Source organism: Hyperolius riggenbachi, chromosome 1 (assembly GCF_040937935.1).
Source record: "Hyperolius riggenbachi isolate aHypRig1 chromosome 1, aHypRig1.pri, whole genome shotgun sequence".
In the NCBI taxonomy this organism is placed as follows: domain Eukaryota; kingdom Metazoa; phylum Chordata; class Amphibia; order Anura; family Hyperoliidae; genus Hyperolius; species Hyperolius riggenbachi.
Genome location: NC_090646.1, coordinates 517,530,454 through 517,553,521, shown reverse-complemented (window position 1 = coordinate 517,553,521; position 23,068 = coordinate 517,530,454). Strand labels below are relative to the sequence as shown.

The following is a 23,068-nucleotide window of genomic DNA, read 5'->3' as shown; positions in this document are numbered from 1 at the left end:
AGGATGGAGAATTTCTGCGCTGGATCCCGGGGAGGAGAGTAAAATGCAAGGCTGCTGCAGATTTCACTGCGGTATGGTTTTTTTTTTCCCTGCTTTTAAGGTTTAAAAGCACATGAGAAAATTTTACCACTTTTAGACCCTAAAATCAGGAAATCATAACGCCAGGGAGGATAAAGAACGCATGGCGCATAAATATTGTATGCTGGTGTCTGGTGGTGTTTAGTACCAGTTACAGTGGATCTGTATGCGGCTGCTGGATCTAGAGAAACTACCTCCTGTGTTTGAGCTTAAAAGAATTTTACAAAATCCTAAGGTGAAACTAGCAACTCCTGTAAGATCTGGTGTGGTACAACATACTCAGCAAGAATCACTAAATAAAGCTGTCCTTTTGGTGATAGGTGGGATCTGAAATCCAAAATCTCACTCTACACTGTTTTGATCTTTGCTGGCTTTTGCAGGAAGATCTGATGTTGTTTATTCCCCATTCTGGACTAGCCTAAAAGAATCACAACCAGATCCTCAAATGTTATCACTATATTAAAGGGAACCTTAACTCCTTAATTAAAAAAAAAAGTTTTCCTTACCTGGAAACTACCTGCCCCCTGCAGCCATCCTGTGCCCTCGGAGTCACTTATGGCTCCTCTGGTCCTCCGCTACCAGCTTGTTTCGTTTTTGCTGACTGGGAGTCGGCTGGCGGCCATGCGTACGTTTTTACGCATTCCGGCTGGTGCAGAAAAAGCTATTGCAGACATCAACAAGTAAATTTTTACGCGTTACGGGTGTAGTGCGTAAAATGTTACGCATTACACCCGTAACGCGTAAAAATGTACTTGTTGATGTCTGCAATAGCTTTTTCTGCACCAGCCGGAATGCGTAAAAACATACGCATGGCGGCCGGACGACTCCCAGTCGGCAAAAACGAAACTAGCTGGCAGCCCGGGACCAGAGGAGCCATGAGTGACTGCGAAGGCACAGGATGGCTGCAGGGGGCTGGTAGATGCCCCAGGTAAATAAAACTCCTTTTTTTTTTTTTTTTTTTTTTTTTTTTTTTTATTTATATAGAGTTAAGGTTCCCTTTAAATGTAAAACCTAAGGTAAGGTTTTGACCCCTATAAATGTTTTGCTCTATATCTTAAGCTACGTACACACTGGAGGATGGAATCGTGTGAAACTTGGTGTACAACTGTTTCACAATCTATCACTGAAAATAACAAGTGATGTGAATGACAGCAAGACTGGAAAAGAAATGCCAAATGAACGGATTGTTAAATGATGCATTATCTAGGCAAAGCGCCGTAGACTTTACAGACACGTTTTTTAAAAATTGTTCATGGCTTTGTACACACTGCTGACTATGAACAATTATCTGCTGAAATGATTCGTCATGTCAGTAATTTAAAATGCCCACGCATTGTTGCTGATTGTTTAAGCCGTCGTCTTTGCCATTTCTTTTTTCTTTTTTTTTTTAACCAGTAGTCCTGCATCGGCTGTTTCAACCAATCTTTCCTCCCCGTGTGTACAAAGTTTAATATGTGGGTTTAGTCAGCCTTTAATCTAGACTCCAGGACAAATACCAAAGAATTGGGTTTATTCAGTCTCATGTCAAGGTACAAATCCTTCATAAAAGGAGTTTGCCTGTAAAGATTACATTGAAAATGGTATTTCAAAATGAATTTATAGATCTGAGGTGATTTGGAGGACAACCTGATACTCCATTCAAGTAACTGGAACTTGGGATCCCCACTTTAGAGTTACACCAGTAGACATAAATGACAGCCTGGTGGCAATAACCCCTTCTTTATAAGTAGGCCTCATGGAGTTCTTTAAGCAAGTTTATAGTATTAAAGGTGTGGAACCTACAATGGTGGTTTAAAATTTATTTCAGAAGCCGCACAGACCTGCAAACATGATGCATGTGACTTTATGAATACCAGTCCCATCCCACCCAGCCTTTACTATGATGAAAGGGTTTACTCTGAAAAAGCAAATCCTTGTAGAAATAAAAGTTCATTAAGTTTGCACAGTGCCCTATCCTGGTAGCAAACATGACAATGTTTCAGTTACACTATTTTGTTTTGTGTCCCTGTGAATTATAGAATATGTAATCCTTATAGAATAAAGATGCTGTTAAGAAGTGATGAAAGAAAATTCTTCTAACATGCAAGTTGTCTTCACCAGAAGGGAGCTGTTGTTGTGTAATCACTGAAGAATGATCACAACTGCAGGTTACCCAGGTGAGGCACTACAAGCTGTAACTTGGTGATCCTACATTCTGCATGTTGTTTGAATTTCTAGATGATCATTGCTCGTTAGCTATGAAGTATATTATGCTGAATATGACAGAATACATATGATAGTGCAATACTTATGGCAGAATAGCAGTTGCGTATGGGAGGTGAAGTGTAAGGAGAAACACCTACCCTTTATCAAGGCCATGTATATAGTAATGTGACCACCTTCTCAACTGATTCAAAATGTACTTCCTTTTATTGTATTGCAATATACAGCTTCACAACTAAACAGAACACAATGTATAGTTTAGAGATTGTATATTAAAAGGCAAAACAATGAAAAAAATCCTTAAAGATTACCTAAGGTCAAAATGACAGAGCCTGTCATAAATGATGGAGGATTGGGGGGGATATTTGGGTTCAATACTTACCTGTCCTGGCATCATCCCTTCAGGCAGCTGATCACTTTGCCTCCCCTCTGATTTTCGCCCTGGGCACTTTTCATTCAAAGTGCCTGCTGAGGCTCTGGCCACGCCCATCTAGATTGCTTCTGCCTGCCCTCAGCTTGGAAACCACAGGCTAACTGATTGCTGCCAAGCTGGGGAAGATCTTCCGCAGTCTTCATAAACATAGCTGTGGCTGCACTGCCAAGCAAGGGGGCAGAGCGTCACTCGCCTGTGACCTGAAGACATCAAGACTGGTAAGTATGTACTTTGCAACCTTTCCCCCTCCCCCTCATATCCATCCGCCTTAAAACGGAGCCTGTCATCTTGACCTTAGGTACTCTTTAACCATGCAGGTGTTCAAGTCTCTGCATACATTGGTAATGTGGGTCATTCAGGTACCTATAGCTCAGGTCTTCTGCTGGTCCCTTTATTAGCTTGATTTATACAGAGGGGGAATATGAATGGGAAAGATGAGCTGCTATGGTCAAAATAAACTGTGCTCTAATATATAATGTTATAGGTATTTTTTTTTTTCTTTTATTCCTCTCCATGCAGTATTTTAGCAGTTGGAATAATTAAGTTACATAAAGAATTGTTTCATGTTCATTTCAGCACTTCAAATGGCTGCTTTTAAGTCCCACAGCATGTAGAACCTGGTGTGATGGGTGCTAATGGTTTACAGGATGACACATTGCCTCCAGGGATCAGCTTATTGTGCTCATCATTTTGAGCACAATAAGCTAAATCAATGTAAAGAGGCAATATTTGTATCTAAAAATGCACATGACAATGGCAGTGGTCTGATGGCTTAAATATTTTCAAATTGCCCTTTTTCTCCCTTTGTAATAAACTGTCTTGTTGTTTTTCATGTTTTTATTCTGTACTTGTTTGTTTAATATTACTGCCCCTTTTGTCAAAATCTGCAAAGAGAATCTACATGCATATATATTGTAAACAATCTTACCTTGCTGATGGATCTTCTTGTCCTATGCATTGGTTTAATGTTTACCAGCAACACAATAAAGCAATAAACCATTCGCTTCTGACTTCTGGTGTTTTTGTTTTGTCTTTGACCATAGTTGCTAAAAAATATGGCTGCCAGTGGCCTTGGGTGTGAGTAACAGAATGTTCTTCAGTTAAAGAGGAACTCCAGTGAAAATAATTTAAAAAAAAAAGTGCTTTGCTTTTACAATAATTATGTATAAATGATTTAGCTGATGTGTGCCCGTTGTAAAATCTTTCCTCTCCCTGATTTACATTCTGACATTTATCAAATGGTGACATTTTTACTGCTGGCAGGTGATGTCACTGGAAGGAGATGCTTCTTGCTTTTTTGGCAGTTGGAATCAGCTGTTATTTCCCTCAATGCAATAAGGCTCCCACAGTGTGTCATAACCATGGTCCTGACATCACACTGTGGGAGGGGTTTTACCTCAATATCAACCATACAGAGCCCCCTGATGATCCGTTTTTAAAAAGGAAAATATTTCTCATGAGAAAGGGGGTATCAGCTACTGATTGGGATGAAGTTCAATTCTTGGTTACGGTGTCTCTTTAATGCTCGTTTCCATATGCACGCTTTCAGTTGCACTTGTGGAAACGCGATCGCAGGGACATCTGAGATTGCATCGGCTGCACTCTGTTTCCATACATGCTCTGCGATTCACCACTGAATCGCAGCACATGGTTGCCTGCATTTTGGGGCGATTGTGCCCACGATCCCATTCATTATGACTGGGATCACATGAGCGGCTCCCAGGGGAGTCGCATGCACTGCAGAGTCGAGCTGATGCACGGCTTCTGCTTTGCTAGTTAGAAACAAGCCCTTAGTGAAGAGCTCTAGAATTAAAGCTAAATATATATGCATGTATAGCTTAGGTATTGTTACCACATTTTGTAGTCTTTATTTCACCTAGAAACTGAGATTTTCATTGTAACATTTACTGAAAAATGTAATCAGTGGGCACCATAGGCTTTCCATTGGTATGTATGTCAGGCTTGTAATCAGCATTATATTTATAATAGTAAAAAGGCCTACCCGTTAAATGGGCTCTAGGCCATGGCCACGAAACTGGTTGCATAAGTGTGCACATCCTTAAACTAGTAATTTAGCTTTAATTATAGCTTTCAGTGTTGTTGGCTAGAAGTCTACCAGTATAGCAGTATTTTCCCACTGTTCCTTAAAAAAAAAAAAAAAAACTGAGAGACCATGGGGACCTTCTGCACAGGTTATGGAAATGTCCAAAATTGCATAGGTACTGGGGGGGAAGTATTTGACACTTTAGACACTGTCACTTGCTCTGCCATTTCGAGAACAACTAAAACCTGTGTTTTTGGTTTATCTGGTCTGAATATGGCAGAACATATGCAATTAATGGTACAAAGGGCGTTGTTCCAAGATAGAAAATTAATACTTATGATGTGGAAACAACTACTCCCTCCCAAGGTTAGTGATTGGTTATTACATATGAATAATTATCTGAAAATAGAAAAATTAATCTATGCTCACAGAGGTGCCCCTCAAAAATTTGAGAAAATATGGGCTCCATGGTTACCCCTGGTCTTGCTGATTATGATCTTGTAAAAGATAGAATATTTGGAAATTTAAATTCAATCTGAACTCTATATATTATGTGATGATCATTATATTATTGTTAACAATACCTTTCATCTTCCACAGTGATAATTGATGCTGCAGCTATATACTTTGTTGGATTTAAAGGGACTCCGAGCAGTGCAGAAACTATGGAAAGATGCATATCATTTTAAAGCTCTCTTTCTCCTCTTTCCAATGATGTACAAACCGCCGCCCTACGCCTTTTAGTTTTCGCTATTTTCGCCAGAAAGAGGAGAAAGAGAGCTTTAAAATGATATCCATCTTTCCATAGTTACTTTTATTACACAGGGCGACACTTTCCCCAGTGTCAGCAGCTCCATTCAGCAGAATGGAGCTGCTGACTTTAGGAAAAAGTTGCCCTGTGTAATACAATGTAACTATGGAAAGATGGATTTCATTTTAAAGCTCTCTTTCTCCTCTTTCTGGCGACACCTAAATCGTCGCCCTACGCCTTTTAGTTTTCTCTATGTTTGCGATTGAAATCGCGGTCGCGGCGAAAATAGCGAAAACCTAAAGGCGTAGGGCGGCGGTTTATACATCGTTGGAAAGAGGAGAAAGAGAGCTTTAAAATGATCTGCATCTTTCCATAGTTTCTGCACTGCTCGGAGTCACTTTAATAATAGATGTCAGACTGTTTTACAGACTGTTGGAACATTTAGGAGGTGCACTGCTACACTGCATATTCTGTCATATTTTTCTTTGTTGAATAAAAACTGATTTTAAAAAAAAATCAAAATCTGTCAGTTTGATATACTGTATATGTTGTTCAACATATACAGTATATCAAGGCCGCACAGAATTCCCACTGAATTTAGGTTTAGGCTCTGACTGAGCCATTCCAAAACTTTAAAGGGGAACTTCAGCCTAAACAAACATACTGTTACTAAATTACATTAGTTATGTTAATTAGAATAGATAGGTAATATAATCTTTTACCCACCTTGTTTTAAAAGAACAGAAAAATGTTGGTGATTCATGGGGGCTGCCATCTTTGTCATGGGGGCAGCTATCTTTTTGGTTGAAAGGAGGTGACAGGGAGCATGAGACACAGTTCCAACTGTCCTGTGTCCTGATAACCCCTCCCAGCTGCACACACTAGACTTCAAATGTCAAATTCAAAATGTAAAAAAAAAAAATTGCACCAAAACAGCAGAACGAGAACAACATCAGAAATCCTATCATGCTTTGCACAGCATCAGGGGAAAACTGCCCGGGCAGTTTTCTTCTGTGCAGCTAAAAATGAGGCTTGTATAAGAGAAACAAAGTTCTGATGCTGTGAAACTGTTAGGGCTCGTTTCCACTATCGCGAATCCGCATGCATCCAACGCATGCGGATTCGCACATGGTATGCAAGTGAATGGGCCTGTTTCCACTGTTGCGTTGGTGATGTGCGTTTTTTTGAGCGGTGAAAAAACGCACAAAAGAGCCAACGAATTCGCCTGAGAGTGGAATGCATGCGAATCGCATGCAATGTATTTAATAGGGAAATCGCATGCGTTTTCCCCATGCGTTTTTTATAGGTACCGATGTAAATTCACACAGGCAGTGACATGGTTAAAATCGCATATACCATCACCTATGCGAATTCGCGGCAAAAAACGCATGGGGAATCGCATCCGCATGCGATTTCATCAGCGGTGGAATCCAGGCGATTCTGCACCGCAACAGTGGAAACGAGCCCTTAAAGAAACACCAGGCCTTTTCAGTGCTGCTGAGTCGATTTTTAGTCTGGAGGTTCACTTTAATTTTGTTAGGGTTCGTCTACCTTCCTTTATCCCCATGATTGACGATTACTACGCGCAACAAAGGGATTGCCATATTTAGAAAGCAGTGATCAGCTGAGCACCACTAGATTGCCAAATAGTATTTGCTAGTTAAGTATTCAATAAACTTTTTCTTCTGAGTTTTCTCTTACTGTAGGAGATAAAAGTATTTTGAGTATTTTCTTGCTTGCTGGTGGTTTAAAGGGCATTTTATTGGCAAGGTGGGTGGGAGAACCTCACCTAGAAGACGACTCAGGAGTCTGCTGCCCTTATTTATTATTATTATTTATTGTATTTATAAAGCGCCAACATATTGCGCAGCGCTGAACATTAATTTAGGTAATTCATTTCACTTTTTTTCCTACGTTATCTCCAACATGGTATTTTCACACCTTATCAATAAAATGCATTTTAAGCCACTAGCAATCAGGAAAAAAATCATTTTGACAGCTCTTTTCACCTACTTTAGTTTTTCAGTTGCAGAGTGCTGAAACGTTATTTTAAACAGCAGATGAAAAATGTATCTCCGAGGAGGAAACTTAGGAGAAATTGTGAATTTTAATAAGGGCCAAAGTGTTCTCCACTTTCACTCCATCTAGTGAATGGAACTTTGTAACACAACTTAAATTTAAAGTGAAATAAGGGAAAAGAAAAAAAAAAAAAAAGCTACTCCCCTATGGAGGGATAGCTTGGCATTGTACATACGTACGCCACATGTCACCTTGGGTACACTTTAAGGGCCCTTTAACACTGGTGCGGTTTGGTGGGTCATTTTTACCGCACCTTACCGCTATGCTAATGAAAGCCTGTGGGTTCTTTCATACAGCATGCGGTGCAGTGTGCCTGAAGTCACCGACCTACCGCGAGCGTATACTGACGTTACCGCGTGGCGTACCTGTGCGGTCCGGGAACGCATGCTGCACGCATTTTTTCCCAAAACGCGTGGCTGTCCCATTCACTTTTCAGTGATGGGATCAGCCACGCAACGCATACAAACGCGGATGGCTTGCGTTCAGCATGCGTGGCCGTCCGCATTTGTAATGTGAACACGGCCTAAGAGTCATAGGTGATTTCAATTGCTGATCACTGCCTAGAAAAAAAAAATATCTTTAAATTGAGCAATCTTGTACCTGTAAAGTTACAACCTAATCTTTGTTACAGAAAAGTCTGTCTGAATCTCAAATCATCACTATTTATACATAAACCCCTTAAAAGGACAACTAGTAAGAGGAATATGAAGGCTGACATATTTCCCTTTAAACAATACCAGTTGCCTGGCAGTCCTGTTAATATTCCTGACATCAGTAGCGTCTGAATTGCACACCTGAAACAGGCATGCAGCTACCATATTCCAGTCAGACATCTGATCTGCATGCTTGTTCAGGGTCTGAGGATAAAAGTGCAGAGGATGAGCAGGACTGCCAGGCAGTTTGCATTGTTTAAAAAAAAAAAAAAAAAAAAAGTATTCCTCCTTATCCCTCTCACTTCAGGTTTCCTCTAAAGAAAACCTGTGATTTGGATACTTACCCAGGTAGAGGAAAGCCTCCAGATCATCCAGCACTTCCCGACCTGTCTTAGGGCTGGTGCACACCGAGCGGCTTTTTGGGCGTTTTCAGATCCGCTTGCGGCTGCGGATCTGCTTGGTCAATGTATCTCAATGGGGTGGTGCACACCAGAGCGGGGGGCGTTTTGCAGAAACGAAAAATGCCTGGGTGAGGCATTTTTTGGATTGCGGGTGCGTTTCTGCCTCAATGTTAAGTATAGGAAAAACGCAAACCGCTCTGAAAAACGGCACTTCAGAGCGGTTTTGCAGGCGTTTTTGTTACAGAAGCTGTTCAGTAACAGCTTTACTGTAACAATATATGAAATCTACTATACTGAAAACCGCAGCAGCAATCCGCAAAACGCTAGCAAAACGCCTCATAAAAATAAAAAAAAGCGTTTAAAAATCTGCTAGCATTTTGCGGATCTGCTAGCGGGTTTTGGTGTGCACCAGCCCTCAGTGCCCACCACTGCTGTGCAAGGTCCCTAAACAAATGTTCTTGTGGCTGCGCTCCCCATTGTATATGACCGCAGTTTCCGTGTCCTCCTGCAGGGGTCAAAACGTGACGACCGAACCAATGGGAAGCACCACCAAAGTTAGCCAAATGTTTATCTGTTTGCTTGCAGAAAAGCATTTAGCATTGGCTAAACGAGCTGCGGCCCAGATGCCCGTGTAAACTGGGCCACAGTATTTTTCTATTGGTTATATACCACAAAGGTATCCATTGTCATTGTAAAATGATCCTGCTGTTATGCCAGCAGTAGCTTAGCTATTGGAAGGGTCTCTCAAGCAAGATGGGCCAAAATAAATGTTTCAGAAAAAGTGGGATACACTGCTCCTTTAAGATCCAAGACTGGTGAGGGACTCTCAAGACATCCCTAGAAAATCTAAAGTGCTACAGAACCAATGGGAAAGGAAAGCCAGAAAGAAAAATATATTGAGACAGACAAAACATGGACATTTATGTAGCGACGTGGAATGGAAGAACTGTAGTAAGCGACCTCCTACTCATTCGTTTACTTGACTGAGTCTCTTTGTGACCATATGTACCAGACCAGGTGTGTCTGTCAATCACTGCTTCTTTAAGCTGTTGCATAGGCATGTTCATATCTTCACAAATGCTATCTATCCATCTTAGCTTCTGCTGTCTTCTTATTTTGCCCTCAGTTTTTTCCAGCATCAAGGATTTCTCCAAAGAATCCAGTCTTCTCTTTATATGACCTAAGTATTTGAGTTTTAATAGTATTGTAGTAGCAAGCCTTCTAGTAAACGCTCTGGACTTATTTCTGTAAAGTACACCTGAATTTAGAGGAATATGGAGGCTGCCATATTTATCTCCTTTTAAAGAATACCAATTGCCTGGCAGTCCTTCTGATCTCTTTGGCTTCAGTAGTGTCTGAATCACACACCTGACACGCGCATGGGCTAATCCACCCGGACTTCAGTCATAAACCCCTAATTGGCATGCTTGCTCAGGATCTATGGCTAAAAGATTTGGAGGCAGATGATCAGCAGGATAGCCAGCCAATTTGCAATGTAGGAAAATAAATGTCAGCCTACAAATCCCTGTCAGTTCAGGTGTGCTTTAAACACTTCAGCCTACAAGGTTGACATTTTTTTTGCATCTGAGCAACTTTCACCTCCCATTCATTTGCTAATAACTTATCACTACTCGGCACAATGAATGGATCTATATCTTGTTTTTTCCGCCACCAATTAGGCTTTCTGTGGGTGATACATTTTGCTGAGAATTAATTTCTTGTAAATCCATTTTAACAGGAATATTAAGAAAGAAATGGAAAAAAATCATTATTCCTCAGCTTTTGGCCATTATAGTTTAAAATTAATACATGCTACCATAATTAAAACCTATGTACTTTATTTACCAATTTGTCCCGCTTATTACACCATTTAAATTATGTCCCTATCACAATGTATGCCGCCGATATTCAATTTGGAAATAAAGGTGCATTTTTTCAATTTGCGTCCATCACTATTTAGAAGCCCATAATTTAATAAATCATATTGATATACTCCTTTGACATGAATATTTAAAAAGTTCAGACCCTTAGGTAACTGGTTTTTTTTTTTATTTTATTATTGTAATTTTTTTTTTTTTAATTAAAACTTGTATGTGGGTATTTTTTGGTGTGGGAGGTAAATGGGATTTTTCATGTTTAAAAATGTATTTATTTAATACAAAGTGTGTTTTTGGTGTAGTTTGCTATTTGGCCACAAGATGGCCACAGTCAAAAAGTCCTGGGAGCGATAGTTCTCGCTCCCAGGAAGAAGAAAGACCAGAGCTCAGAAAAGCCGCAGCGTCTGAAGAGACGCTGTCGGCTTTTCTCCGGGGGGGGGGTCCGATCAGTGAAAGGGATTTATAATCCCTTTCATTGATCGCTGGGCTAACGGCCAGCAGCGGGGGAGCGCACGCGACCCGCGGGAGTGCGCGCAGCCTAACTGGACGAAAATTTTCGTCCACTTAGGCTGAAGTGGTTAAAGCAGAGTTCCCCAACCCTGTTCTCAAGACCCACCTACAGTGCATGTTTTGCAGAAAACCACCAACATGCACAGGTGAGATAATTAGTGCCTCAGTAGAGCTGATTAACTACCTGTGTGGATTTCCACAAAACATGCACTGTTGGTGGGCCTTGAGGACAGGGTTGGGGAACACTGCAGAACAAGTGACACCCATGCTAACCTAGAAATAAAATACACCTATAAGTACATAAATACTAGATCTACTTACATAACGATGTATTGCACTGTCCACGTTATGATTCCTGAGAATTTTATAAAGGAAAAGCAGAGAATCCTATTCTAGGCAGTTTCCATTTTGGTTACCTTTGACCTCCTGACATTTCCTCCCTCAATCTTTTTCTCCTCTTGCTGATTGTGTATTTGCTACCTGCCCTCCTCCCAGAGTCTCCATACACTCCCACTTAGGTCTATACTAGGAAGTGTACTGTCTTATGTCATTAGAAGGAGGGGGAACTAATGGGAAGAGGAGGAATATATTCTAGATAAAAATACCCCCAGCATGCAACTGTTTGGCAATGGCACTTAAAGGGCCAGTGCTCCTAAGGTACGTGATAACTCCAAACCATAACAGCAGAAAAAGTTTTGAATGCAGGATTAGCATCTTTATCACTTAATACACTCAGACCAGTTGCTGTTGAAACTTAATTTTTCTGGTGACAATCCCACTTATTAGTATTGACTGGTTATCTTCTGGCAGTTCAGGGAACTCTTAGTAGTTTTCTCCACACCTACAATTCAAAAGCATCAGTTTTTCTACACATGACTATTTACAGTGCAGCTTTCACAGCCATATGTTACTACTTGGAACAGTATGGCTCTAACAATCCTGATCTTTGTTGGTAGGGTGATGTTTATATCCTGAAGTACTGTATCTTGTCCAAATTTGCTTTTCCTCCCAAGTAACAAGCATCAGTTAAGGTGCACATTTAACAGTTCAATATTTTCCTCAGATGCAATCAGATTTTTTGTACGATTGCATTGTACTAATATGAAGAAAATCAACTTGAAACGATTCCATGGTCAATTGGCATGTGGAAATTTGTCAATTGGAATGTTGGATTTTACAATTGTATCTGAAGAGAGAAAGTGCCCTAATCAACCCAGTTATGGCAACAATTAACAATCTCCTTCCCATCATCTATGATCTGGCAAATATGATCAAATGATCGCATCTGATGAATATACTGCACCATTAATTGGCACCTTTAATCTCATGGCTACAGTCACCATCTGCAGAGATCGTTGATCTCAGGAATATGAATTCTGTTACAACTTCTAAGTTTCCCCATCTATTTGGAGCTGGTTCATTGGAGCATGTGACATAATGTTAAGCAGTAGACCTGCTTTTGGCACCTTCTTGTTTGACATTTATTACTAGGTTCTTCCATTTTCCCTCAGTCTCAGCTATCAGAGTGGTATCCTCAGCATATTAAAGCGGTTTAAAACCCTGACATAATATTCAATAAAAACATATTTACCTACTTTTTATATGCCATACGATTATCATATTTGCTTTTGTACATAAGTATTATTCCGTTAGAAGTTATAGGTTTCCAAAAGTACATTTTTTTATTTATTTTTTTTTGCTTTGTGAGCTGACTTTGCATTTGATTAACTGGTTTTATTCATTGCTGTTTTGCAGGCAGACATGTTTTCTTGTCTCTCTGTCTCCAGCAGCTTCTCCGCAGTCAGAGAATGTGTCACATTCCTCACTTGATACATTTAAGTAAGCACAAGATAACATCTAAAGTTTGGATGCATCTGCGTTTCACTGCACTGATCTTTCAAGCTCTGTGTGTAACCCTTTGAATGCTGGTCTAGTTAAAAAAAAATGCTGGTTGCATATAATATGCTGTAATTAATGTTTTAGAGCAAAGATTAAATGCAGGGTTATATTCCACTTTGAGATGTTAATATTAAGATATGTTAATATTAGATTGTTTATATTCCTGCCAGCTATTTTAATTCCAGCATGTCACTAAGGAAGCTGAGTGTCTAAAACTTGAGTAAAAAGGAACCTGAGGTGTGAGGCCTATGTATACTGCCATATGCATTTCCTTTTAAACAATACCAGTTGCCTGGCAGTCCTGCTGCTCTTTCTGATCAATACGGTCCAAATCACACACCTGAATTAAGCATGCAGCTAATCTTGTCGTTTATTACAGACATCTAATCTGCATGCTGGTTCAGGGTCTACACACCTGAAACAAGCATGTGGCTAATCGGGACTGAGCAGCTTCATGATGTGGATGTCTTGATGCTGCACAGTCCTGATCTGCCCCATAACGGAGAATACAGCAGCTGTGCGGGCAGACTGCAGCCATCGCTGGAAAGAGGCGTGGTATGTGTAAAGCGTCTGGATCGGGGAACATATACAATATAATATAGCCCATAGAACGAGAAAACTTTTACTGGGGGCCTGTTGTGCCTACCTAGCTCTATACAGGGGACACCTGTGCCTGCCTACCTAGTATACTGGGGACACCTGTGCCTACCTAGCTCTGTACTGGCGCACATCTGTATCTACCTAGCTCTATACTGGGGAACACCTGTTCCTACCTAGCTCTATACTGGCAGACACCTGCATTTACCTAGCTCTATACTGGCGGACACCTGTACTTACCTAGCCCTATACTGGCGGACACATGTTCCAACCTAACTCTGTACTATAAGGGATACCTGTTCCTACCTAGCTCTGTACTGGGAGACACCTGTACCTACCTAGCCCTATACTGGCACACTTGTACCTACCTAGCTCTGTACTGGCGGAACCTGTACCTACCTAACTCTAATTAATCTGTTGGTACATGCTGCAACATTTCATGGTATTTTCCCTGCATGTGTATTGTAAATGACATCTAATTTCTGCACAGACACGGGATGGGTGTAACCTGCACAGTGGAGGTCATAGAAATACAATAGGGCATTTAAAAGCTGCCGAATGACAGGTTGTTGAGGTTACTAAGCAACAGAATGCCGTCTCCAAGGAGCCTACAATCTTTGTGAAGCATGAAGCACACGTGGTGTACACTTCTGGCCTGGCTGTGCTGTTCAGAAACGGAGTTATTTGCTTTGCAGAAATAGGCAAGATGGCAAACAGATCTGTTTCTGAAGCTCTGACAAGGCAGCTAAAAGCCCTGTGTTTGAAATCGTTCCCTTGTGGCACTGGCAGCTGGGTAATCACTCCACTGTGTTATGTCTGTCATCCTGCACTTGCACTACTTCTCTCTTGGCTGCTTTTTACTTTCACATAGATTCTTTTATGTAAATCAGTATCTCCCATGTGCTGTCCGAGAACAAGGCACATATACAGCGTGTGAATAGAGGAGATTCTGCTACATTTTGTCTTGTTGGTGACTTCACACAAATTCACTTTTTCACGATTTTTCAGTCTATCTGTTACTTACTGTGTGCTCTATTCTTGATGTTTATAATGCATCACATTTGGTGTTTATGTTGATGAAGAGATTTAGAATTCAGCAATATTTTATTTATGTAATTGTGCATATCTGTTTGTTTTCTGAAAATATTGAAAGGTTTTAATACAAACGTCAATGAAGATTTAAAACCTTTTTATGATTTTTTTTTTTTCATTTCAGGTGATATCTTTGTTTCATATTTATTCTGCATAGTGCATTAGCACTGCCTTAAAGGACAGCTGTAGTAAGAGGGCTATGGAGGTTGCCATGTTTATTTCCTTTTAAGCAATAAAAGTTGCCTCGCTGTCCTGCTGATCCTCTGCCTCTAAGGGCTCGTTTCCACTATAGCGAATCCGCATGCAGGCACTGCATGCGGATTCGCATAGTCAATGTAAGTGGATGGGGCTGTTTCCACTTGTGCGGCGGCGGGAGCTTTTTTCGGTGCGGCAGAAATCTGCACGGCAGAGCCGTCAGATTTCGCGTGTGGGAGGAATGCGGGCGGATCGCCGCTAATGCATTTAATAGGGAAATCGCATGCGGCTTTGTCATGCGGATTTCCCCGCGATTTTGCGTGGTTTGCTATGGAGCTTTACTCAGGCAGTGACATGGTTAAATTCGCCTGGCTCCTTGCCATGCAAAATCGCGGCTAAATCCGCATGCGGAAACGCAGCCGCATGCGATTTCTTCTGCGGTGGAATCGAGCCCTAATACTTTTAGCCATAGATCCTGAACAGGCATGAAGCAGATCAGGTATTTCTGACTTTTTTGTCAGATCTGATGAGATTAGCTGCATGCTTGTTTCAGGTATTATTCAGCTACTACTGCAGCCAAATAGACCAGCAGGGCTTCCAGGCAAGTGGTATTGTTTAAAAGGAAATAAACATGGCAGCCTACATATTCCTCTCACTTCAGTACTCCTTTAAAACCTTCCTGGCGGTTCTTTAATTCTGCCAAATAGGCAGAAATACATTTAAAAAAAAAAAAAAAAAAAAAATTTGTTTCATGTAAAGCTAACAGAGTGGTAGCTACATGAAACACTAGAGAGGGCATGTGTCCCTCTAGTGCGATCGTCGCCGGCATCAATAGCAAACAGTGGAATGCGTATATATAACGCGTTCCCCTGTTTGGCTTTTCCTGTCGCCATGGCGACGATCGGAATGACGTCAGACGCCTTCGATCCAGCCCATAGCACTGCCTGGAAGTCATTGGTCCGGGCAGAGCAGGGCTCTGGCGGGGGGGGGGGGGCTCTTCCGCCGCTGCATGCGGATGATCGCCGCAGAGCGGCGGCGATCAAGCTGGACGCGCGACTGGCAAAGTGCTAGCTGTGCGTACAGCACTTTAAATGAAGCAAATCGCCCCACCAGGGGCTGAGCTATCCTCTGTGGCGGCTTGGCTCAGGGTTACCGCTAAGAGGGTTAAAGAGTACACAGATCCATCCACATCTCATCCTATACTGAAGGGGGACACAGTCACTCTTGTCATATTTAGAAGCCCAGCTTCTGGTCGTGGGCAGCAGATTCAGGCAGCACACTTTTGCAACTTGTGTCTGTTACCTACACGTGAATTCAGATGCAATTTGACAGCCCATTCAATAGGCTGCATCTGAATTTGCATGTGGGGAAAAAATGTACAGCATGCAGCTTACAATCACGCATAAGAATCACTAGACTTGCATGGCACGGCTAGGGGGATGCGGTTGTGATCTCGCATCACAGCAAGTGCTGTTATCACGACTCATCACTTCAAAGAACGGGATTTCCTGGAGGGCTTCCCCCGTCGCCATGGCGGGATGACGTCACTGGGAGTCCCGATCCACCCCTCAGCGCTGCCTGGCACTGATTGGCGCGACAGATAGCGGCGATCGAGCGCGGGGCGGCGGCGATCGGTGTGCTGACGCAGCTAGCAAAGTGCTAGCTGCGTGCAGCAAAAAATAAATCGGCCCAGCAGGGCCTGAGAAAACCTCCTGCGCGGCTTACCCCGAACCACGTTCGGGGTTACCGCCAGGAAGTTTAAGGGCCCATTCACACTTAATGGTCGCAAAACGGTTGCGCTTCACGCTAGCATTTTGCATGGGGGATTTTACCATGAATAGTGCAATAAAATCACTGTACACTCACGATTTCCCACGGTCGTGATCAGTGCTTATTAAGCACTGTATCGCAATCGCTCCAGAATTGCGGAAAAATGCTGCAGACAACAAGTTTTGCGTTTGCCGCTAATTGCGAAACAACGGCAATCGTGGCAGTGAGATCACTGTCCTATAGTTACAGTATAGCTAATCGCCCTAGTGTGAATGGGCCCTAAAGGCCTATACATTCGCCAGATGAAACATGACTGATAACGACCACCCTTGCCAGGAATAAAGTGTGTGCTTACCAGCCCCCGATGCCCCCTGACTGCTCGGCCAGCGATTTGCCTGGAGAATCATAGTTACATAGTTATTTGGGTTGAAAGAAGACATACGTCCATCGAGTTCAACCAGAAAACAAAGTACATGTCAGCCTGCTCCCTCACATATGCCTGTTGATCCAGAGGAAGGTAAAAAAAAAACCTTACAAGGCATGGTCCAATTAGCCCCAAAAGGGAAAAATTCCTTTACGACTCCAGATGGCATTCAAATAAAATCCCTGGATCAACACCCCTGGACAGTGGACATTACCTAGTAATTATAGCCATGGATGTCTTTCAATGCAAGGAAAGCATCTAAGCCCCCTTTAAGGCTGGTTTCACAGTGGGACGTTAAAGTCCCATGTTACAGCAGCCTAACTCACAGCACTGTAAAATCAATGGGCTGTTCACAGTGCACACGTTGCATTAGAGTATAAATGAAAGTGCAGCATGCTGTACGTTATACCCCTATAGAGCTGCGTTAGATTGTTTGCACATGTTTAGTGACTAGCCACATGGCTAATTAGTATTCACTGCACTGTGGTGACTCATGGTGGGACTCGTAGTGTTGTCCAGATCATGAACGAATCGTTCATTTTATCCGGATCTTTTTTTGTGAGTTGAATCATCCGGATCATCACAATGAAAGATTCGGTTCACAGTGGATGTCTTTCTGGAAGAAACAGGAACATACAGAATGTACAGTGCAGGGAAAGTCCTGTCCTGCTAGTCATTTCACCCCCAGTCTGCTTCCCTAGTAAAATGATTCAAATGATTCGGTTCAAAGATCCGGATCTTTTCAATGATCCGATTCGAATGATTCGAATCCTTAAAAAGATCCGGACTTCCCATCACTATCCTGGAGCGGCTGCTTTGAGAGCCGCATAACGTGGCTCAATATGACATCCAACTTCAAAACTACCACGCGTTGCGTTAGGGGCACGTTATGCGACCTTATCGTCCCCTAAAACACAACGTCCTGGTGGGAAAGAGGCCTAAATGCAGATATAGAATTTGCCAGAACGACTTCCTGTGGCAATAAGTTCCACATCTTAATCACTCTTACTGTAAAGAACCCCTTCCTAAATAAATGGCTGAAACATTTTTCCTCCATGTGCAGATAATGTCCTCTAGTCCTTTGTGAAGGCCTAGGGACAAAAAGCTCATTTGCCAAGCTTTTTATATTGCCCTCTGATGTATTTATACATGTTAATTACATCCCCTCTGAGGCGTCTTTTCTCCATGGGCGTAACAATAGGAGATGCAGCCCATGCTCTCGCGGGGGGCCCGGACCCCCCCTGGGACCCGCTCAGGGCCGTTTTTGGGGGGCTGGAGGGGTCGCAGCATGTGGGGAGAGCTTGGTGGCAAGTCGGTGGGGAGCGGGGACGGTCCCCCCCTCCCTCACCTCGGGCTCTCCCCTCTGCGCTCCCCTCCATCATTGAATAAAGAGTGTATGCAGCCAGCGGCAGATACATACCTTCCGTGCGCTCCAGCGCGGACCTTTCTCCCTCTAGTGTCTGACGCGACTTCCTGTTTATACAGGAAGTCGTGTCAGAAGCTAGAGAGAAGAACATCCGTTGAGCGCACGGAAGGTATGTATCTGCCGCTGCCCTGCCGCCTGCATACTCCCTATTCAATGCTGGAGGGGAGCGCAGAGGGGAGAGCCCGAGGTGAGAGCTACTAAGCTCTCCTCTCATGCTGCGACCCCTCCAGCCCCCCAAAAACGGCCCTGAGCGGGTCCCAGGGGGGTGGGGGGCCGCTCAGAATTCGGCGATTCCTAGTTACGCCCCTGCTCTTCTCTAAACTAAATAAACCCAGTTTATCTAACCTTTCTTGGTAAGTGAGACCTTCCACCCCCCGTATCAATTTTGTTGCTAGTCTCTGCACCTGCTCTAAAACTGCAATATCTTTCCTGTAATATGGTGCCCAGAACTGAATTCCATATTCCAGATGTGGCCTTACTAGAGAGTTAAATCAGAATCAGAATCAATTTATTTTCGCCAAGTAAGTTTGCACCTACAAGGAATTTGTCTTGGCAGTTGCTTAACAAACACAAACAAAAACAATACAAGGACAGACAGTGTGTATATTACAAGTCAAGGACATTATAAATATAGTGGCAGTAAGCAATGTGAGAATTGTTCAGTTTCAGTTCTGTGCTGATTACTTTCAAATCCTAGCAGCTCTAACGTGGTTCAGCATTAAGTATGGCTACCGCTTGAGGAAAAAAGCTGTTCCTGTGTCTAGAGGTTTTGGTAGCGATTGACCGGAATCTTACTCCTGAAGGCATGCGCTGGAAGATGGAGTGAGCTGGGTGAGAGGGGTCAGAGGCAATTTTGGTCGCTCTCTTTCTGCACCTGCTAGCGTAAAGATCCTGCAGGGAAGGTAAGCTACAGCCAATTATCCTTTCCGCTGATCGGATTATGCGCTGCAGCCTCCCCTTTTCTAATGCTGAGCAGGAGCCGAACCATACGGTCATAGATGATGTTATGGTGGATTCGATGATTGCAGTGTAGAACTGCACCATTAGATTTTGAGGTAGGCCAAACGTTTTCAGCTGCCGTAGATGGTACATCCTTTTTTTTTTCCTTGACAATAGTGGCAGTGTTGTTGTCCCATTTTAGGTCGTTTGAGATCATGGACCCAAGAAACTTGAATGACTCTACCTGGGTTATTGTGGATCCATTTATGGTTAAGGGGAGGTGCTTGGGGGGAGATCTCCTAAAGTCTATTATCATCTCCATAGGTTTGAGAGCGTTTAGTTCCAAGTTGTTGCTGCTGCACCAGGAGGAAAGCTGTCCCACCACATGCCTGTATGCAGACTCGTCCCCGTTTTGTATGAGACCAACTACTGTTTAGAGTTGGGTCGAACCCTTCGATTTTAGGTTCGCGAACCTGGTTCGCGAACTTCCGCGGAAGGTTCGGTTCGCGTTAAAGTTCGCGAACCGCAATAGACTTCAATGGGGATGCGAACTTTGAAAAAAAAAATAATTATGCTGGCCACAAAAGTGATGGAAAAGATGTTTCAAGGGGTCTAACACCTGGAGGGGGGCATGGCGGAGTGGGATACATGCCAAAAGTCCCCGGGAAAAATCTGGATTTGACGCAAAGCAGCGTTTTAAGGGCAGAAATCACATTGAATGCTAAATGACAGGCCTAAAGTGCTTTCAAACCTCTTGCATGTGTATACATCAATCAGGGAGTGTAATTAAGGTACTGCTTCACACTGACACACCAAACTCACCGTGTAACGCACCGCAAACAGCTGTTTGTGTAGTGACGGCCGTGCTGGACTGGTGCGCACCATGGCGAGAGTGCAGGTTTTGGTGGCTTTACAGCCCATATGGTCGCCTGGCTGATGTAGCTGAATGACAGAACAGTGACTGTCCAGCTGATCAAATTTGGTCTGACCACAATGAGGCAACGACCTTATTATCGTGGGTGTGCCCCCCGAGACACTCATCTAGGCGCCGGTCATTGCTTCATTGTGACAAGACAAGACAAATAACATTTATATTGCGCTTTTCTCCTGGCGGACTCAAAGCGCCAGAGCTGCAGCCACTAGGACGCGCTCTATTGGCAGTAGCCGTGTTAGGGAGACTTGCCCAAGGTCTCCTACTGAATAGGTGCTGGCTTACTGAACAGGTAGAGCCGAGATTCGAACCCTGGTCTCCTGCGTCAGAGGCAGAGCCCTTAACCGTTACACCATCCAGCCACACTCCATTGTGATACGCAAGCCCCTTCACCACGGCAAGGTAATGATCACGAAGGGGAATGGGCGCATATACAGTCATGTACACACACCAGAAAAATTATTACAGCGGCCGCTGCTAGCAGCGGCCTAAAAAATTCAGCAATCCGCCTGGAGTCCCGGACCCTGTTGGTGGTGGCGGAGAAGGTAGTCAAGCGGCCTGCAGGCAGACATGCTGTGTGGAGGGACTGGGAGCGACTTAGTCTTCTTGGGGCAGGCCAGGCAGCCAGTCACACGGCGTGCAGGCAGAGATGCTGTGTGTGCGGGGACTGACTTAGTCTTGGGGCGGGCAGCAACCCTCCGGGATCCATGCCTCATTCATTTTGATAAAGGTGAGGTACTTAACACTTTTGTGACTTAGGTGACTTCTCTGTGACAATGCCTCCAGCTGCGCTGAAGGTCCTTTCTGACAGGACGCTTGCGGCAGGGCAGGAGAGAAGTTGGATGGCAAATTGGGACAGCTCTGGCCACAGGTCAAGCCTGCGCACCCAGTAGTTCAAGGGTTCCTCATCGCTGTTCACAGCAGTGTCTACATCCACACTTAAGGCCAGGTAGTCGGCTACCTGCCGTTCCAGGCGTTGGTGGAGGGTGGATCCGGAAGGGCTACGGCGAGGCGTTGGACTAAAGAACGTCCGCATGTCCGACATTACCATGAGATCGCTGGAGCGTCCTGTCTTTGACTGCGTGGACACGGGAGGAGGATTAGTGGCAGTGGTACCTTGCGGGCGTTGTGCCGTCACATCACCCTTAAAGGCATTGTAAAGCATAGTTGACAGCTGGTTCTGCATGTGCTGCATCCTTTCCACCTTCCGGTGAGTTGGTAACAGGTCCGCCACTTTGTGCCTGTACCGAGGGTCTAGTAGTGTGGCCACCCAGTACAGGTCATTCCCCTTGAGGTTTTTTATACGGGGGTCCCTCAACAGGCAGGACAGCATAAAAGACGACATCTGCACAAAGTCGGATCCAGTACCCTCCATCTCCTCTTGCTCTTCCTCAGTGACGTCAGGTAAGTCAACCTCCTCCCCCCAGCCGCGAACAATACCACGGGAAGGTTGAGCAGCACAAGCCCCTTGCGATGTCTGCTGAGGTTGTTCTCCTGCCGCTGTCCCCTCCTCCTCCTCCTCCTCCCCCAAAGAAACACCTTACTCATCATCCTCTGAGTCTGACTCGTCTTCTGCACACGACTTCTCTTCTTCCTCCTCCTCCCCCCTCTGTGCTGCCGCAGGTGTTAAGGAAACAGCTGGGTCTGATGAAAATTGGTCCCATGCCTGTTCCTGCCGTAACGGTTCCTGGTCACGCTCATTCACAGCTTCATCCGCCACTCTACGCACAGCACGCTCCAAGAAGTAAGCGTAGGGAATCGCTGATGGTGCCCTCACTGCGGCTCACCAGGTTGGTCACCTCCTCAAACGGCCGCATGAGCCTGCATGCATTTTCCATCAGTGTCCAGTTGTCGGGCCAGAACATCCCCATCTTCCCAGACTGTTTCATTCTACTGTAGTTGTAGAGGTAGTGGGTCACGGCTTTCTTCTTTTCTAGCACGCGGGAGAACATGAGCAGGGTCGCGTTCCAGCGAGTCGGGCTATCGCAAATGAGGCGTCTCACCGGCATGTTTTTGCGCTGAATTTCCGCAAAGCGTGCCATGGCTGTGTAAGACCGCCTCAAATGCCCACAGAACTTCCTGGCCTGCTTCAGGACATTCGCTAAGCCAGGGTACTTTGCCACAAATCTTTGAACCACTAGATTCATGACATATGCCATGCAGGGTATGTGTGTCAGCTTCCCCATATGCAAAGCGGCAAGCAGATTGCTGCCGTTGTCGCACACCACGTTGCCTATCTCCAGGTGGTGCGGGGTCAGCCACTCATCCACCTGTTTCTTAAGAGCAGCCAGGAGAGCTGCTCCAGTGTGACTCTCCGCTTTGAGACAAGACATGTCTAAGATGGCGTGACACCGTCTTACCTGGCATGCAGCATAGGCCCTGCGGAGCTGGGGCTGTGTAGCTGGAGAGGAGAACTGCCACTCAGCCAAGGAGGAGGAGGACAGCGAAGAGCATGTAGCAGGAGGAGAGGAGGTGGCAGGAGGCCTGCCTGCAAGCCGTGGAGGTGTCACAATTTGGTCCGCTGCGCCCTGCTTGCCATCGTTCACCACCAGGTTCCCCCAATGGGCTGTGTAGGTAATGTAGCGGCCCTGCCCGTGCTTGGCAGACCAGGCATCCGTGGTCAGGTGTACCCTTGACCCAACGCTCTTCGCAAGAGATGACACCACTTGCCTCTCAACTTCACGGTGCAGTTGGGGTATGGCCTTTCTCGAAAAATGAGTGCGGCCTGGCATCTTCCACTGCGGTGTTCCGATGGCCACAAATTTAC

At 44.2% G+C, this 23,068-nt stretch overlaps 1 protein-coding gene across 3 annotated transcripts in view; it reads left to right on the top strand.

Moving 5' to 3' along the window:
* The first annotated feature begins 14,141 nt into the window (after positions 1-14,141).
* Positions 14,142-23,068, top strand: part of LRRC43 (leucine rich repeat containing 43) — a 65,610-nt gene continuing 56,683 nt past the window's right edge. For all 3 annotated transcript variants that reach the window (XM_068271615.1, XM_068271614.1, XM_068271613.1), the window contains exon 1: positions 14,142-14,317. In XM_068271615.1, the coding sequence (XP_068127716.1) occupies positions 14,231-14,317 (87 nt within the window). In that variant the 5' untranslated portion in view covers positions 14,142-14,230. The remainder of the gene's footprint in view (positions 14,318-23,068) is intronic.